Below are 18496 nucleotides of genomic sequence, written 5' to 3' on the forward strand. Positions count from 1 at the left end.
TCACAGCACTATCCTTTTCCTCTGATAGTAGCAGTAGCTCTGTGACCTTAGGCAAGTCATCTCACCTCCCTGGGCCTTAGCTGCACCTGCCTGCTCCTGAGAATAAAGCAGAAGAGGCAATGTTCTCAGGACGCCAGGGGCAGCCCCTGGGCATCGGCTATTGCAGTGGCGATTCCAGGAGCTTAGCTTTCTAAGTTCTATTTTCCCTCGGCTTTTCCTCCTGCCCCTTGTGAGCCATCTGTCCTTGGGGCTGTCAGGGCCTCCACTATTCACCACCCCCTGGGCCTGGACAATCAATAACACGGTGTCCACAGTAGAGCAGAAAGGCTGGTAACTCCCTAGGGAGGACCTATAAATAGCATCAGAGCTCCCCGCCAAGGGTGTGGCAACATCAAACCCAGCTGTCCTCCTGGGTGCCATCCTGGGCCTCTGCTGTCCCTGGCACTGCTGCCTAAGATACTTTCAGGCAAATTAAGCTACTTTATAGCGTAAATTTACCTCTTAAGAATGTGGGCCCATATCTTGGAACCCAAGAAGCAAATCTGCTCAGCCCTGTTACGACTAACAACAAATACCATCGTCATCCCTGCCCAGGGCATTGGGCTCCAGTGGCAGGTCCTTACCCAGAGGCCTGTGAGAACTTCCCTCAGCCTGGGAACTTAAAGGTTCACGGGTCTTTCGTGAATAGAGCAGAAAGCCACACTCCTATCCTAGCATGGAGCTGGGGCAATGTTTTCAGATGGGTGTCCCTTCTGTGGCTGACGCCAGGGTGCTGGGGAGGCACTCACAGAAATCGCCTGATGCCTTTGGGGGAACATTGTAATAAAATAACAATAATAATCCCACCTCAAGCTATTTATTTAGCATTACTTCTTTTATGGCAATTTTTATAATCCTTTTATATTTGGGGCGACTGAGACCAGAGAGGTAGAGAAACTTGTGAATGAGCGGGAAAGTTAAATCTGAGCCTGGGCTTTTCAGCTACAAACCCAGTGCCCTTCCCTGGTGCCCAACTGCCACTTCCTTCCTTTTCCCCAACTCCATCATCTTAAACAGTGGCAGGCTCCCTCCCCAAGTGCATTTGCTACTGTTGCTGAGGATTGCACGTCCGTCCGTCCATCATTCTATCGTGCTCCTGTATCAGGTTTCCCCAAAGTTTCTTCTGTGATGTTAATGGGAAACGTGAGATTAGATTAAATAAAACTCAACACGCTCTTTATTACAGGACCTGTTAGAACATTAATTGCTCATGTGCACTCGCATTCCAAGAGGGCATTCCAGCAGGCTGCAGTTCTCAAATCTAGACCAAATAACTTAAAAAAAAAGAACATCCTGGCATTATCCACCAAGGACAATGTTTAGCTAGACGTGTGCCTTTTGCCAAAACAGTTTGCAGCAGCCAAACCTGCCGATGCAAATTCTGTTGTCGGCCATCTTGATTTAGGAATTCATTATTTTCGTTTGTTTGTTTTTGAGAGAAAGTGCTTACGGGTGAGTAATACAAAAAAAGGAGGACGTACCAGTTGGGAGTAATAGGAGGGGACCGGGAAGGCAGGCTCTTGGTTTCTAAATGCTCCACGGATAAGGATCTCCGCATGGCTGGGTTCCAGACCATCCCGCCAATCACCTTTTTGCAATACTGGTTATTTACAGACCTGAAAAACCAGATGCAGGTTCACTTTCTACACTGACATGTTCAACAAGGAAGACATTGCAGTGTAAGTGGAACGCTCTGCACACCCTCCCTCCCCGGACCCTGATGACACCGGCCGAGGTTAGCAGGAGTAGAGGTGCGGGGGTCAGAAGCGATCCTTTACTCTCCTTTTCTTTATGTTATTTTTTCTCTTCTGGTGAAGATTTCTCTCGCCCTCTCTTTTTTTTTTTTTGGTCTTAATTAAAGCACGCAAGCCGGGCATGTGCCCTTGCCAGGAATCGAACCGTGACCTCCTGGTTCATAGGTCGACGCTCAACCACTGAGCCACGCTGGCTGAGCTGAAGGTTATTTTTGAATTTTATTTGTACCGAGAATTTAAATCTTAGCTATCTAGATGCCTTAGAGCAGTGATGGCGAACCTTTTGAGCTCGGCGTGTCAGCATTTTGAAAAACCCTAACTTAACTCTGGTGCCGTGTCACATATAGAATTTTTTTGATATTTGCAACCATAGTAAAACAAAGACTTCTATTTTTGATATTTATTTTATATATTTAAATGCCATTTAACAAAGAAAAATCAACCAAAAAAAATGAGTTCGCGTGCCACCTCTGACACATGTGTCATAGGTTCGCCACCACTGCCTTAGAGAGTGAATTATTTCAGAGGATGAAGTTTGAAGCCAGTTTAGGGGAAACTCAGTTCTGGGATTTCTAGATTTTAAAAAATGTGTCGATGTCATATGAAAACATTCCACACGTTTGTTGCAGCCTAAAACCACCAACAGCAACAAAAGAACAAAGTCCCCAAGGACACAAACAACACAAAACAGCCCCTAGAATATCACTGCACTAATTTACAAGAAGTACCACTGTCACCCTCATCAAAATGTGCACGACATCACTGCTACCAGAACCTACATCAAATTACCACTGACCGAGAGCACAGCACCGAGGGAGGGCAGCAAGCGGGCGATTCAGAGGTTTAACATAGTGGCTCCCCAAAGGATGTGTCATGGGTTATTAATAGGTACTCTTTGGGGGGGGGGAAGTGTTCCACTGTCCCATAAGCTTGGAAAACACAGAATGGGTTTCTTTTATGTGGACCCTCTCAGGGGGAGGCCTCATATGCAAATGTGTAGATGTATCTCTAGGGGTTCACCAAACCTCTCTAAGCCTCAGTTTCCTCATCTGTAAAATGAGGCTGAGACGTCCCAGGACACTGAAGCTGACACTGGTAGTAAAGAGTTGCTGACCTGTGCCCCTGGACTACCCCCAACATCCCACCTGACCCCAGTAGCCAATGAAAGATGTCTGCAGGTTCTCTGACGCCTGAATCGGGCTGGCCTGTGACTGCTGTGACTCAGAGCAGCTGGTTACAGCTGTGCCACTTCTGGACCCAGCCTTTACGATGATCGGCCACCTCTGTCTCAGACTCTTGGAGCCCTGAGCCTGTGTGTATGAAACCCAACCACCCTGCTGGAGCGCTCACATGAAGAGGCCCTGGGAACACACGAGAGGGTGAGGGGTCCGGGTGAGCCAGCCTGCCAATCATTTCATCAAGGCACCAGGTGTGCGAGAGACGTCCTCTTGGACTCTCAGACCAGACTAGCTACCAGCTGCATGTCGCTGAGCAAAGACCTGTCTGTCTGAGGCCTTCCCAAATTCCTGACCCACAAAATCTCGAGGTATAATACAACGGTTGTTGCTTTAAGTCACCAAAATAAAGGTAGCTTTTTATGCCACAATGCATAACCAGATGCCCTCCCCCACACTCTATGCTGACTGCATTTTACAGATGAGGACACTGAAGCAGCAAAGTAAATTAAAACGGAAGTGGCACAGGTAGGATTTGAGCCAGGCTACTCGGCACCAGAGTCCATGCTCTCAGCTGGCCGGAAGGAATGGATCCAACTGAGGTAAACACTGCATTCCCATAAGTTGTGCTCATGGCTTGTTCAGTAATACATCTCCTGAATGTGTAAAATACTAGACAGTATTATAAGAGCAAAAAACTTTGAAAATGTATGTTTGTGGTTTGTCAGAACCTGAGAGAGAGCACGTAGCGCCATAAATCCTATCACTGATACTAACAGAAACTTCCTACTTATTGAATCTATAGTTACTTAATGATTATCAATTAAACAGGAAAGTCACTGGAGTTGTCTGACACAGCCCCATATATCAGAGACTGGCTCACACAGGGGTATTGTTAAGTTAGCAACAGCCACATCAACAATGCAAAAATCACAAAACCAATTTCTCAAACCAACAAATGATATACAAATCATAAAGGGTAACTGAGCCCAGCCAGGGTGGCTCAGTGGTTTAGCATCAGCCCATGAACCAAACGGTCCCTCCCGGTTCAATTCCCAGTCAGACCATATGCCCAGGTTGCAGGCTCGATACCCAGTAGGGGGTATGCAGGAGGCAGCTGATCGATGTTTCTATCTCTCTAAACCTCTCCCTTCCCCTCTCTCTAAAATCAATAAAAACATTTAAAAAAATAATTGATAAACAATTTCTGCTACAGCGTGTACTTAGAAGGCAATCTGAACACAAATACACAAAAATATACAAAGCATGGTTAGTTTATTTAGAGAAGGAATTTTAATCTATATTAAAAGGTAAACATGTATAGGTTAATTTCTTTTACTTTACTACTTATTAAATACTTTGAATATTATCCTTGTACATAAGAGTACACATGGGATTGTACTTTTAAGAATTAAATATAATTATGTGCATGATGCAAAGCAAGCACTCAATGATCAGCTATAATTATTACTTGTAATTATAATTGCTATTTCATGATGGTTATATATAGCACATACCAGTCACTTGACTCTGGAAATATTATTCATTCATTACTACGAAGCATCTGAGGGAATGAATATTCTGTGGGCAAGGCTGTCTTAGTGGCAGCGGGCCAGCAAAGCCCATATGCCAGCTCCACGGTGACCCTGAGTCATCGACACGTGCTTCCCTTATTGTGACCCGGTGTGAGAGCAGCTGTGATGCTGGCTGCTCGGGAGCTCGGAGGAGAGCGGAGTGGAGAGGCAGAAACAGGCGATGGGAACATGAGCAGAAACCGAGCATGTGTGGAAGGAGACACCGCTGCCCCCGGAGGGACGGACCGCAGCCATGGTTCCGAGACCTGTCAGCAGCTCCGGCCCCAGCGCCGGGGGCCTCTGGGTGATGCCATCCCTCCCCCGACGGAGCATGTCCACCCCCCGGTGAGGACCAGGACGACGTGTTTACTTCTCAGTCTGGCGTGGAGACCAGCGTGTACTCACTTGTTGGGGTTCCTGGAGCCCAGTGTCCAGTACTGAGACAGAACATTCTTTTCCCGAGGCAGCAGCTTCTTTGCCTGAAAGAACGTATGGTGCTCGACACAGGATTTCCACAAGGTTTTGCAAGATCGGTAATTTAACATGTTGAAGGCCACAATGTGATCCCTGGATTCCGTCTGGGAGGAGAAACACAGTAGAGATTTCATCGGCGCAGAAGTAGGCTCAAGGTCTCGGCATCTCACGCCACGCGGGTGGCAGTCACGTGAGACGCGGCAGAGTGCAGGAAACTGGCTCCCCAAGGCCTCGGCCACAGCCCCGTGTTGCAGGAACGCTCAGGAGTGGGCTGGTGCACCGTCTTCCTCGTGGGAAAGGCGACCCGAGTCTACTCTTCGCCAGTATCTGTGGTCCTTCGTGAGCACCTCCCTTTCAAAGGTGCCTACGTTTCTAGGTTGGATATATTTGGAACAACCAGAAGGGCTGTAGGATACATTCCTTTGAACACTTAGCTCTGGGCAAATCTCTCCCCTGGAGAGAGAACTCTCACCCAGCAGGCCGCGGGAATAATTCCGGAACACTCTGGATTTCTCTACTTGCTTTCCACAAAGCAGAGTGAAACAGGGTGCTTGTGCGGAACCATCACCTTAATTATCTGCTTTCCTTTCAGCCGCCTGAGTTTAGGATTTGTTTTCGTGTTAAAGCACCATCATCCTGCGCATTTCTGGGCCACGTGGAATCCTGTGGGGATGCGGGGGGCGGGGCGGGGGGAGCCCCAGAGGCTAGCCCTGGTTTTCTCTGGGCTTTCGTGCCCTTGTTTCTAAGCGTTCGCTGCGATGGGAGCCATTCTAGGTTCACACTCTCTTTGCAACACCGGGAAATGGACACAGTGACAGTAAGTGAAAAGCCTGCAGCATAACCAGAGGGAGCGTGGTTCCGTGAGAAGCGTGGTGCCTGGAAGGAGCGGCAGCTCTGGTTTACGTTCCAGCCCCTCCCCTTCGTAGTGGGGAGCCTCAGCTCCCTCACTGCTGAGCCCTTCTCCCTCACGGTCAACCAGACCGGTCCTCTCAGGAGACACGCACGAAGGCCAGCATGCACGCGGACACACCAAGGGAAGGGACTGACCCTGCTGACACCTACGGCTACGCTCCTGCGCCAGGCGCTCTGACCTATGCTCTTGTGTTTAATCCTCACGATTCCCGGAGAAGCAGGCAGTGCTGCGTTTCTGTAAATAAGGTAACTCGGCTCGGCCAGGGGAAGGTAAGTAACCCGCCCCGTTGGTTAGAGGCAGAGCTCGCCTGAATCCATCATCTGACGCCAAAGCAACTTACTTCTCCAACCGGACAAGCAGAGTGAGTTCTACAGAGAACTGCTGGGTCCTCCGGGCTCCGAGCTCCGCTTTCTTCCCACCTAAGCCCTGCTCTTCCCTCCCTGCTCTGCACCTGGCCAGCTGCCTTCACCCGCTGAAGGAGCTGAGGTGGTGGAAAACGAGACACAAAGCAAGCGTAGGCAGAACTCACCTGCTTCTGTCGCTGATGTATAAAGAACTTTTTCCTTTTGAAAGAGATTTTTAGAATGTTCACCCTGCATGGAATAAAACACACCAAAAAAGCACATCGGGGATCAGCCGGGCGGTGGCTGACTCCTCCCAGTGTGCGTCCTCTGCTCCAGGGTCACGATGACCGGAGTTTACTTCTGTGTAGGAATGATCCCGGCCCCATCGCCTCGGCCCCACACCAAGTAGCTGACTGAAGCCAGGAATCACATAGGAGCCGCTGGATTACGATGCAGCTTTTAAATAACAAGAACTACGGGCAGCACGCTCTTTGCTGCAGCTGCATTTGTGGTAGCTCTGCATGAGCTGGTGTGCACCTGGGGGAGATGGGGAGGGTGGTGTGGAGCCGCAGAAAGAGGACCCACATCCCAGCTCCTTCCTCAACCGCTGCGTGTCCAGCAGCCCCTGGATTGTTTGCGTAACAACACAATTACAGCCTCGACTAACAGCATTTTTTATATACCAGGTCCCCTACTAGAAGCTTTACAAGCAGTCCCTCATCTAGCCTTGCATCAGCCTGGAAAGTACGTCTTATGACGCCCAGTTTTCAGGTGAGGAACCTGAGGCTCAGAGGCGTCACCTCAGTGCCCAACGAGGTGCTCGAAGCCGGCGTCTCTCAGTCCTCCACCGGGAAGTCTGAACGGGGGCAGCGCTGCCTTGCCCATGGACTTGTCTTGTGGGGATTCAAGTCTTGGGTCCCCGGGGGGTTTTTAGACCAGAACCTAACACTTGGTAAAAAGTTCAATTAATCAGTAAACACCGCACTGAAAACACAGCTCTTGCCCAGAGAAAGTTCTCTGAATTCTGGCCGATGCGCTGCCTGGGATTTTTTAACTCCAAAACCTGCCTTGCACCATTTCATCCACATCGCCACAGGGGGACGCGGGGCGGGGCAGGGGATGCCGATGAAAACCAAAGTAACGTTCCCAAGTACTGACGCTGGATCAGATTCAGAGGTCGGAGGTGAACACTTGGGAGGGAGTTTCCATCCCTCTTTTTAGAAATAACCGTTTAAAATTAGAGCTGACATTACTTTGGTTCAGCATATTTGTGAGGCATGATGCAGAAATAATTAGAACCGGTTTGCACTTACCAAGGATAGAAACTTGTGCAAATATATTTTCGGTACACAGCAATGCCCGCGGAAGCAATTCCAATCATTAGATCTAAATTGTGCAGGTCCTGTCAAAAGGAAGAGCTCAGATTCACAGCCTGCTCCGGTCAGGCCCATGTCCTCTGGTATCTCCCAAGCACCCACGCTTTCATAAACAGCAACGCGCAGAAGCTCCGCAGGGAAAACGTTATGGAGAAGAGGCAAAAATCCCCTCTTAATGGACACTTAAGATCTAAGTATTAGCACCAGGTTCTTCTAAAGTGAACGCACTGACAGTGACACCCCCTCCACCAGTTTCAAAAAGTTACCAGGCCAGTCGGCCCATTCCACAGAATCACTGAGATGAAACTTGAGTTTACATTTTCAACAGTTAGTATGAGGTGTCAGATTAAAATCACAAAGGCCCTGCGCCTGCACAGCTTTCTGTAAATCTCAACTCCTGCCACTAGAATGGAGTGTAAAACCACAGATTCTAAATTCAATTAAGATGTGAAAGCTGCTCATAAATCCAATTAAGTTCAACATCTGCTAAGAACCTGTGTGCTAGGCGTGCCGTAGATAACGAAGATACAGAAGGAAGATACCGCAACTATACGCAGTTTAAGTTTGTTTGCAAACAAGGTATCAGTAAATAAAATTTAAAAATAAAACAGCTCCTTCCCGGCCCTGGCCCAGTAGCTCAGTTTGTTAGAGCGTCATCCCAATACACCAAGGTTGCAAGTTCAACCTCTTGTCACGGCACATACAAGAAGCAACCAATGTATGCATAAATAAACAGAACAAGTCGATGTTCCTCTCTCTCCTTTCCTCTCTCTCTCTCTCTCAAATCCGTATTTACCCGATCAGATACTTGAAATTACAAAGCAAGAGCAGAGTTTGACTCTGCCTGTGTTATTTTGGGCTACTGAGTGTCAATTTTTCCTTTTGTACAATTAGGATTATCGGGCCCACCTCCAAGGGCTTTTATCAGGCTGAAATTAGGGAACATAGGTAAGGAACACAGGACAGGCTTTGGGGACCACTCACTTTGGAGAAAATGATGTGAACACTGGAATTAGAAAAACTGGTCAAAGAACACACTGCCGATATCATGAAGGATCCAGAGAGCATTCGCTATTGGGCACCCAACCGAAATCACACACATAAGCAAAACCAAATTTCCTTGGTGGAAATGAGGGTTGCATTGAAACATGACACTTGGGACCAAAATATAGGGGAAAATACTAAGCAGGTGGTACAGACACACAAATTAGCAAATAAAGTCAAAGTGGAGCGCAAAACAAGGAAATCAATGAGTGGCTTGGGTGGCAGTGACCTGGGTCTCCAATCTCCTGGGCCTGTGGTCTTTCAATCTGCACTTCAACCCCGGCAGCACAGGCAGTTACGGATCCCTAAGTTCCCATGCCCATCCCAACATCTCCCAGCTCCACTTGAACGAGGCAGGGCCACAGGGCTAGTTCTGGCCAATGTGCTATATGGTCGGAAGTGACAGTGTGTCTCTTACGAGTGGTGTGCAACCCCCCAGCTTCCTCTTGTGACAGGCGCGAGGCCTTGTGTGAAGATGGTGAGGCCACTAGACTGCTGAGTCATACCTGGAGGAGGGCCGCCCTGGAGTTGTCAGGACCCGCTGCAGACTCTGAACTACTGAGAAACTTGGTGATATTAAGTTTCTGAGATTTAAGGGGTTTTGGTTGATGCGGCATAGCCAGGGGTAACCCAACTCCCTCTGATACCTTGCAGGTGTCAGCTGGCCTCAGGACCCTCATGGGGCACTGGGGGTGGGGAGAACATGGATCAACTGGAGCGGGTATAAAGCCTACTTCACCACTGAAGAAAGTTCTCCACAACATTCCACTAGAGAGAAAATATTATTTGCAAATGGAGTAAAATTTAATGGTCAAGTCCCAAAGTTCGTATTTTGTAAGATCCAGTATCTTCAAAAAAAAAAATTTTTTTTTTATTGATTTCAGAGAGGAAGAGAGAGGGAGATAGAGAAACATCAATGATGAAAGAGAATCATTGACTGGCTGCCTCCTGTACACTCATTACTGGGGATTGAGCCCAACACTTGTACACGTGCCCTTGACAGGAATCAAACCTGGGACCCTGCAGTCCACAGGCTGATGCTCTATCCACTGAACCAAACTGGCTAGGGCTAGGTTCAGTATGTTTTTCCTACTTTATTACCTATGTCATAACTTGCCTGCCACAGTTATGGGCCTGAAGAAAGTGTTTGTATGCATTCTAAAAACATTACACAGAGATAAAATTTGGCCATTGACTCAACTTCCCTTAGTCTCATCTGCAAAATGATAATTAGACTACCAATTTCAAAGGTTACTATAATCTTTAAATGAGACCTTATGGTTTCATATGAGACCATCTGGAACAAATGACTAGGTGTTCCACCAATTATTTTCTTCCTTTTGGATATGATGTGGGCCAATTACAGCTATAAAAAGTAAAGGTCAGATATTAATTAGAAAGGGCTGGGGTCATGTACTGAAGCCACTACTTATGTGCTATTAAGTCCACGAGTATCAGTTACTCCATCTGTAAAAAGGGAGTAATGATAATACCCCATGGGAAATAAGCCACTGTGTGGCAGATGAAAAGTGCTCAGAAAATAAGTGATGTTGGTCCATTTTATTTAAAAAGTCACAGCCAGCCCTGGCTGGTATTGTCCGGTGGTTAGAGTGTTGGCCCAAGCACCAAAGGGTCTTAGGTTTGATTCCTGGGCAAGGGCACATACCTGAGTTTTAGGATCGATCCCCGGCCCTGGTTGGGGACGCCTAGGGCAGGCAACCAATCCATGTGTCTCTTTCTCAAGATGTTTTTCCCTCTCCCTCTCCCTCCCTCCCTTCCACTCTCTATTAAAAAAAAAAAAAATCAATGGAAAAAATATCCTCAGGTGAAGTTTAACAACAAAAAAAAGTCACAACCAATTTAAAATATTGATTTTCATAATTACACAATGATAATTTTTAAAAGACGATGATATTTAAGTAATTCGCTCTAATTTGAGCAGCACTAAGATTAAATAGTAGAAACCGTAGCTTACTAAAGTGTTACTCAGAAAACAGACTTCTATACCATTTTTGCTTCTTTTAACCACAATATAAAATAGCCATACAAAAATTACTTGTTTTTAATCCTCATGACCTTCCCCAAATAAAGTCTTCAAGTACAAAGGCAACCATGAAAAAAGCAACTGAAGAAACAACCAGCAAAACTCGATATTACTTTATAAACTTCCAAACGTCTAAAAAAAGATCTTTTTTTTTTGCAAAAGCAAGACTTTTAGAAGTTTCCAAACTTTCAGAAATTAAAATCAAAGTAAGTTTTTGAAGCCAAATGTGCCCCAGGTACCTACCCTACCACTGTGCAGCTCCACGCCATAGAAGTCGAGGGTCCGTGCTATGTTGATGAAGCAAGATTCCGCTTCTGACTGCTTCAGCCCGCTACAGAAGAGAGGAGAAACAGCGTTCACCCACGAGAGGATGGCATCTCCAATTTAAAAAATGAAGACAAGAAAACTAAAAAATCTGATAGCATTACTCTAAGGTTTCTAAATGCCTCATGGTACCTAACCCTAAATTCCTTAAGCTTAGTCTCACCCTAAGTTCTACTAAACCAGGTTTTCCTTCTTGTCCACTAAGACTTCTAGCCCATCATTTCGTTATTAAATACGCCTTCTCCTTTAGTAGGCTCTCCATGATCAGACAGCAAAGGCTGTCGCCTTCGGAACCCCCACCCTACTTATTCCAAGTTGCTTCGTAGGTGCTCGGTAGGTCTTTCTGCCTTTATCTACCCTTTGAGCAGCAGCCTCCAACTTCCCAACGTCACCGTGCTATTTTAGGACGCTGGCTTCTGCCGGGGGAGCAATTCTGGGAGGCAGGATTGGCGGTGCCTTCTAGAAGGGACGCTGGGTGCTTGGCCTTTGTTTCTATGGCCTTCCCAAGCATGTGAGGTCCCTTGAGACCCGGCCTTCCAGTCGGGGGGGTGGGGGGGGGGGCGGCAGCTGTGAGTCAGCTGAGGCGAGGGACCAGGAGGAGGCCAGGTGGGGCCTGTCTGTTGCAGTGAAGGCTTGGCCCCAGGCAGCCGCAGACGCCTGGGGCTCCATTCTGGAAGTGAGGCAATTTCATGACCTGATGCCAAGAGAGGGCTGTGGACTGAGCCAGCCTGTCAGCACTTTTGTCCACCTGCCTGTGCATTCGACCCCACCTGAAGGCACGGGGCCATTTTATTCAATGGGGTGAACTGTTCAAAGGGTTGCCTGGGAGGGCCCATTAGTGGGGCAGTCAGATTTAAAAAGGGCCTTTCCTTCAGGAGTTAACGGATTTCAACTGCCTCCTGACAAAGAAGGCAGCAAATCGCCCTGAACTCTTACCGCATTTTACACTTTACAGAAAGCCAGTCCTGCCAAATATACATGACCTCCTTACAGCTCAAAGGTTCGCAAACCCCCCACATCCTGACAGGATTCGTGAACAAAAGAGAGAGGAGAACAGAGCAAACACAGGGCTGACAGTACCCACCGGGGTTCCCAAAGTAGGCCACCCCATCCCTGCTCTCACCTGTGCTGCTCGTGGAGCGATTCCACCTTCGTGACAAAGTCATCGCTCTGATCTGGTATAAACTGGCTCTCAGAAAGATAGCCCGGATGGTGAATGGAAGAATTATAGTCTCCAAAATGAGCTAGCAAGACAGAATGGGGAGGAAATTGCCCTTTCAACAAGGTCTGCATTTACAGGCATCACAAGAAAAACATTAATTGGAAATATTCTCTCCGAAAGTTCTGCCCCCACAGGAGCCTGAGCTTTGCATTAGCTCCGGATTCCACATTTACTGCTTGAACTCTCCCCACGAGCGAAGTGCCGCCCAGCGTGCTCCAACCAAATTCTCTCTGTCCCTGAGGTCACATGAGAAGGAAGGGGGAGGCAGTTTGAATCTAGGTCCTATTCTAATCCCACATCTGGTCAGCACAGCAGTTTGTGCTTATACCCCTGGATAAAGAAAAATACGAGAACCCGCTCAGAGCAATGCCCCTCTCTGGATGCCAGGCACCGTGCCGGCTCTCTCTCTGCAGTGCCCCAAGGTTGTTTTAACACTGGGCCAATCTGCTCTAAGAAACGGGTGAGGACTGCATCTTGACTCACCCCCTGGAGTTCAGGAAGTGTGGAAGGGAGGGAACCAGGGTGTGTTCAGAGGCCCTGGGGGTGGGGGGAGTGTGAGGAATAGGAGTAGGTGGGGCTGAAGGGTCTAGGCCCCTGGTTGGCAAACTGCGGCTTGCAAGCCACATGCGGCTCTCTGGCCCCTTGAGTGTGGCTTTTCCACAAAATACCACGTGCGGGCGCGCATGTACAGCGCGATTGAAACTTCGTGGCCCATGCGCAGAAGTTGGTATTTTGTGGAAGAGTCGCACTCAAGGAGCCGCCGTTTGCCGACCACTGCTGCTCTAGAGCAGTGGTTCTCAACCTTCCTAATGCAGCGACCCTTCAATACAGTTCCTCATGTTGTGGTGACCCCCAATTTCATTGTTACAAATTGAACATAATTAAAGCATAGCGATTAATCACAAAAACAATATGTGATTATATATGTGTTTTCTGATGGTCTTAGGTGACCCGTGTGAAAGGGTCGTTTGATCCCCAAAGGGGTCGCGACCCACAGGTTGAGAACCGCTGGTCTAGGCCCTGGCAAGGCTGAGGGAAGAGTTTCGGGGAAGGAGGAAACATTCTTAGGGAACTCAGAAGATAGGAAGACAGATGCTGGGGCTGTCAGGGAAAGAACGTTGGGGACTTGCAACCAGAGGCGGAAAGGGAAAGGGGCACACAGAGGAACTCCCAGACTAGCCCCTGGCCTAATGGCACTTTCTCCTCCAGGTCCTGGACTGCCCTCTGCAGACAGGGCCCTCTGAGGGCTGTGGTGTGATGGGCATTCCTGAGAGCTGTGCAGTGAGCACCCAACCTGTACCAGTGTGGGTGGTGGCCCTGAGGCCTAGCTCTGGTAGGCAATTAATCTAGTATTTCACTTTCTTGACAAAAGAGGCCATTTCATCTTTTTAAAAATATGAACCTAGATCTTTCCAAAGGTTTTCATGTCGTTCTCCTGCGGCTGGCTTCAACGTCAAGGGGCTTCTGAGGACTCAGGATCATTTCAGAGCACCCACTCAGCACAGAAGGTTTCTAAGTCAAACACCACTCCGCTGTCACACGGGCGTGGGTTGAGGAGAGTGAGGTGAGGCTTCAGGGCCAGTCACACACAGGGCCCATTCCCTCCTTGCACTGTTCCTTTTGGGCTGGGAGTGGGCCCACTCCTCTTTAGGGCCTAACTCTCACACATGGCACACAGTAGGTGCTCAAGGCTGTGTTGCTCAGAATTGACGTGTACGGAGGCTACTGCAAAGTTCAGCTTTGGAAGGGAAGAGGGCAGAAAGCCAAGTGAGCTATGCATGCAGACTTGGTCAAGGGTAGACCACAGGCCGTGAAGGCCAGCCAACTGTGGCTAAGCTGTGCACGGCAATGTCCAGGCTGGATGATGTCAGCACGAGTGTGGCTTGCAGGTGAGCCTGTGCATAGCGAAGTGTGCAATGGCCTTTACAGGAAGTCATTTAGGTGTCCTGACACGGTCCACAGCGAGGAAAGCTTGAGGAAGCCTTAGCATCCCAACTCCTCATGTTAAAGGGCAGGAAATGAACGTGCAGAGAGGAGAAGGGACTTGCCTCGACCACAGAGCCATTTTTTAGCGGTCCAGATCGGAACGCAGGTGATCCACACCCTGGCTAGTGTGCCTGCTAACCCACCAGCCTGCCTGCCAGGCCCGAGCTGCTGCTGGCCATTGGCTGATGACACTGGCCATGTCCCCAAAGGGCAACCAAATGCCACAAATGATGTTCCTGAGCCTTGAGGCAGAGTCCTACTAATTTTACTCTGCTGGTTTCATTAGCTCAGAAGACCCTCTCGGATCTTGATTCCTCGTCCATCATACAACTAGCAGTCCCAACCCAGCATGGACAGCAAGGTTCTCTCTTTAGGTCAGGCACCCACCAACGTCTGAACTGAACACAGGACCGATGAGCCACCCGGAAGGGTGGTTTTCCCTGGAAATCTTAGCCGGCCACTCTGTGCAAGTCCTGTGCTGACCACTAGGGGGAAACAAAGTTAACCAGTGACACACATCTGGAAAGCCCAGGGCGGTTTCCACTTTGATTCCAAGGACATCAGACATTACCGCAAGAGAGACGCTCCTGCCATAGGCGATGCTTTCATCCCCATTAAACAGATAATGGAACTGAGACTCAAGGAAGGGGCCTGCCCACTGTTGTTTAGCTGGTCACTTGGAGCCTAGACTCTGACCACCGTCCACACTCTTTATCTATTGACTGTACCACACGCCCAAGCAATACCTGCAAAAGCTAATTATAGCAGCAGGAAAAGGACATGAGGGCTCCTACATGGGAAATACCTTGCCTTTGAAGTTCCATGCAGTCTTCTGGGTGGTATTTTACATCTTGTAAAAAAGAGAGAGTATGTTGCGGGAACTCAAACGTGTGGCATCTCAAGTGTCCAGCTGTTCCGCTGGGAAAGCCCTTCACCTGCTATTCCTCCAACTCCCACCTGATCTTCGAGGCTCTGCTTGGGGATCCTCCCTAGTAGCTGCTCTGGACTCCCTCCCTCTCCCCTAGGCAGGACCAGCATGTCCCACTGCCAGCATCGCCTGGTCCACCTCTGCCTGCCCACCAGTATGGCAGCCGCTGGCCACATGTGGCTACTGAGCACTTGGAGGTGGCCAGTCCACACCGAGATGTGCTGCCAGTGCAAAGTCTGATGGGTTTTCAAAGGCTTAGTACGAAAAAAGTAAAATATCTCATTAATAATTTTTTCATTGATTACATATTAAAATGATAATATTCTGGATATACTCAGTTAAAATATATTAAAACTAATCTCACCTGTTTCATTTTACTTTTTTAATATGGCTACTCGAGAATTACATACATAGCTCATATTATATTTCTACTAACTAATATATATATATCTGTATATATATATATATATATATATATATATATATACACCCCCATGAGCTCTATGGAAACTCTAAAAAATAAATTCCTAAGATCCCAGCGGCGTGTAGAGTGACACAAAGCAAGTGGCAGGAATGACTTCCAGCAAATTCCGTAACTTAGGCGGGCCTCGGTTTCCAGGTCTGTAAGACGTGACCACGGGGTTTGTTGTGGAAAGCAAATCCAAAATGTGAGCAAAGCCTCTGGCAAAGGTAATGGGCGATAGGTGTCTTCCGTTTTATGGGCTCCCCGGGGAGAAAACCTCACACCACAGCTCATCTACGCTTTTTCCTTCAACCACCTTCCTGAGTGCGACAGCCCTGAGCTGAAGGAGAGGGTAAGTCAGGCTGAGAGAGGAACTATCTGGACAACCAGAGACGCTTCCCCCACAGGAGAGGGAGGGACACAGCCAAACAGGAGAAGCCGATGACTTTCCCGATACATGCGACAGAACAAGCCGTACGTTCGTGACGCGCCCTTGTGACTTACATTGTACTGCGTAGGATGCTAGAACCACCGCTGAGTTAAGAGGGCAGGTCAACCTGTCAGAAGAAAAACACATTAGCAAAGGCACATGAGCCCGAAACACTCATTGATCACCTGTCTTTTCTTTCTTGAGTTAAGCATGAGACACACCCATGAATCACAGCAAAGACAATTTTATGACACAACTAATAGTAAGCAGTAAAGATGAATGCAACACTAAAGATTTCTGAAAATGGAAAGAACACTTTTTCATGTTTAAAATAATATACAAAAATACATATCCCATGGAAGTCATGGTTGGCCAGGGTTTTGGCTGGTCAAGACAGGCCAGGCTCATATCACTAAGAGAAAATTGAACGCTTAGATCCATGGGCGACCTTCGTATCTTTCTGGTAAAGACACGAGACTTTTCACAGGGCTGTGAAACCTGTGTCCGGGGATTCTAACTAAATCCCCGAGGTCTGCTGACTCAATGAATCTCAGTTACTCACTTTCTAGAAGGGTGACCTCCTCTTAAAAGGGAAAAATAGAAAAGCGTTATGAATTTTCAAACTCCAGTGAGTTTTAAATTACCTAATTAAATTAGTTGTTTAAGATTCCTAAATCTGTTTGCTCCCTGAAGCTTCCAGTCTAGGGGGGATGCTCTGTCCACCTCCCAGTCTCCTGCCATCTGCCAAGCGTCCACAGACTCCAGGTTGGACTGGTTCTTCTACCCTCTTAAGCTCACTGCCCTCCAGGATACCCCATTTCTGCCAGTGGCTCCATCTCTGTCTTGGTCCATATTTCACATCCTCTGAGTGCTCCCTTTTCTCCATTCCACCTGGGGTTCCACAGTCTACTTAGGAGCCTGGCCAGCAGGGTCACCCTGAGTGGGAGGGGTGCATTGGGAGAGGGCTGAACGCAGAGCAGGAATGAAGGCCTGCAGGGTGGAGAGACAGATTTTCAAAGCATTCTTCCCAGCAAACCCATGGGAAAGTGAAGAAAACACATGGTTTCCATGGCAGCCCATGAAGATGTGAGTCACCTCAACCTCTCTGACTAATCTGGCCGGCCCGCCAAGGTTCCCTGTCTTGTGCGCTGCCTGTGTGCTGGCCCTGCAGCTGCTTGGGAAGGTAGCCTTCCCTCTCGGCGGGGCCCTGACTAGAACTTCTAAATGCTCTCTCCAAGTCTGGAGATACATCCAGGGATGCTCACTGTCTCTTCGTTCGTCTGGCGACCCAGAGAGTCCATGGGGAGAGCAAGCATCAGCCATTCACTCTCCTGCCAAGATGGGCTTCAGTGGAATCTAAGCCGGGTTCTTGCTACAGAAACAGCTGAATGGGATTTGGGGGACATTTTAGGGGAGAGGCTAAAGGGGTCCAGTCTAGATGGAAGAAGCAAGCCTACGAGTAAGTCAGAAAGGAAAATATCTCCACTCAGAGTGTAAATATGGTGCCGAGTCGAGAACACTGAAAGCCTGCACTGTGCTCCTGCCTGGCCCGCTCACAGGCCACGTCTTCCTAACAGACCCCTTTCCTTCTCTCCGGGCTTTGGGGTCTCCATCTGGGGGATGAGATCGCTTATCTCAGCAGAAGGAACTGAAGCCTTCGGTCAGGGCACGATTCCACCCCCAGGAGGAATGCGAACTAGATCCACTAGATCTGTCAAAAGATCCTGAGAAGCCGCTGGTAGCGGCAGGACCTCCCCTCAGACAGGTGGGGCGGGCCACCGGCACACCTGATAGTGACAAGGATGCCAGGGTTCTCAGCCAGGAATTCTACCAACTCACATAAAACTATCAAGGGGTATTTTGTCTGGAGAAGAACAAACTGAAGATGACCGATTTCCAGCACTGGGAGAGCTGGACAGAAAGCTCCTGAAGGGGCAGGGCCTTGCCCCACTGACTAGCACAGGCGAGTGCCCGTGTCATAGCAGGTGCTTGCGAAGTGTTTGTGAGACAAACCGATGAGTGAGGGGAGGGGTATCTTCTCACTCACCACCCAGGGGGACACACCTCCTCACTGCGCTACCACCCCAACCCCAGCTCATCGCAGCAGTGCACGAAGACTCCCAGCCCACACCTGCATCTCCTCCTCCTCCTAAAACCCCAGGACCACGTGCTCTCCACGCTCAGCCTGGTCCTCCCTGCTTCGTGGGCTCTGGTATCACTTCCCCAGCAGTCTGCAAGCTCCCTTCCGAAAGCGCGCCGGAGGCCTGGAGACCTTCCTCAGCAGGACTGCATGGGCAGGAGAGCGGATGCGGGGAATGGGAATGAGGTAGCCGTCCCCATCAGCCTACCTGCTGCACCTTCCTCTGTAAGCCAAGCGCAAACTCAGGACTTGGAGGAGGTGGCTCA

The 18496-nt window shown here is 48.7% G+C and overlaps 1 protein-coding gene across 1 annotated transcript in view; it reads right to left on the bottom strand.

The window, feature by feature from the left end:
- Positions 1-18496, bottom strand: part of PTPN3 (protein tyrosine phosphatase non-receptor type 3) — a 99354-nt gene that overhangs the window by 37072 nt on the left and 43786 nt on the right. The window contains exons 7-13 of the mRNA XM_081103443.1: positions 16165-16217; positions 12185-12305; positions 10981-11068; positions 7587-7675; positions 6459-6522; positions 4948-5120; positions 1521-1655 (exon numbers count right to left, since the gene is read on the bottom strand). Coding sequence (XP_080959569.1) covers positions 1521-1655; positions 4948-5120; positions 6459-6522; positions 7587-7675; positions 10981-11068; positions 12185-12305; positions 16165-16217 — 723 coding nt within the window. The remainder of the gene's footprint in view (positions 1-1520; positions 1656-4947; positions 5121-6458; positions 6523-7586; positions 7676-10980; positions 11069-12184; positions 12306-16164; positions 16218-18496) is intronic.

Source organism: Myotis nattereri, assembly GCF_964212035.1.
Source record: "Myotis nattereri genome assembly, chromosome: 12".
NCBI lineage: Eukaryota > Metazoa > Chordata > Mammalia > Chiroptera > Vespertilionidae > Myotis > Myotis nattereri.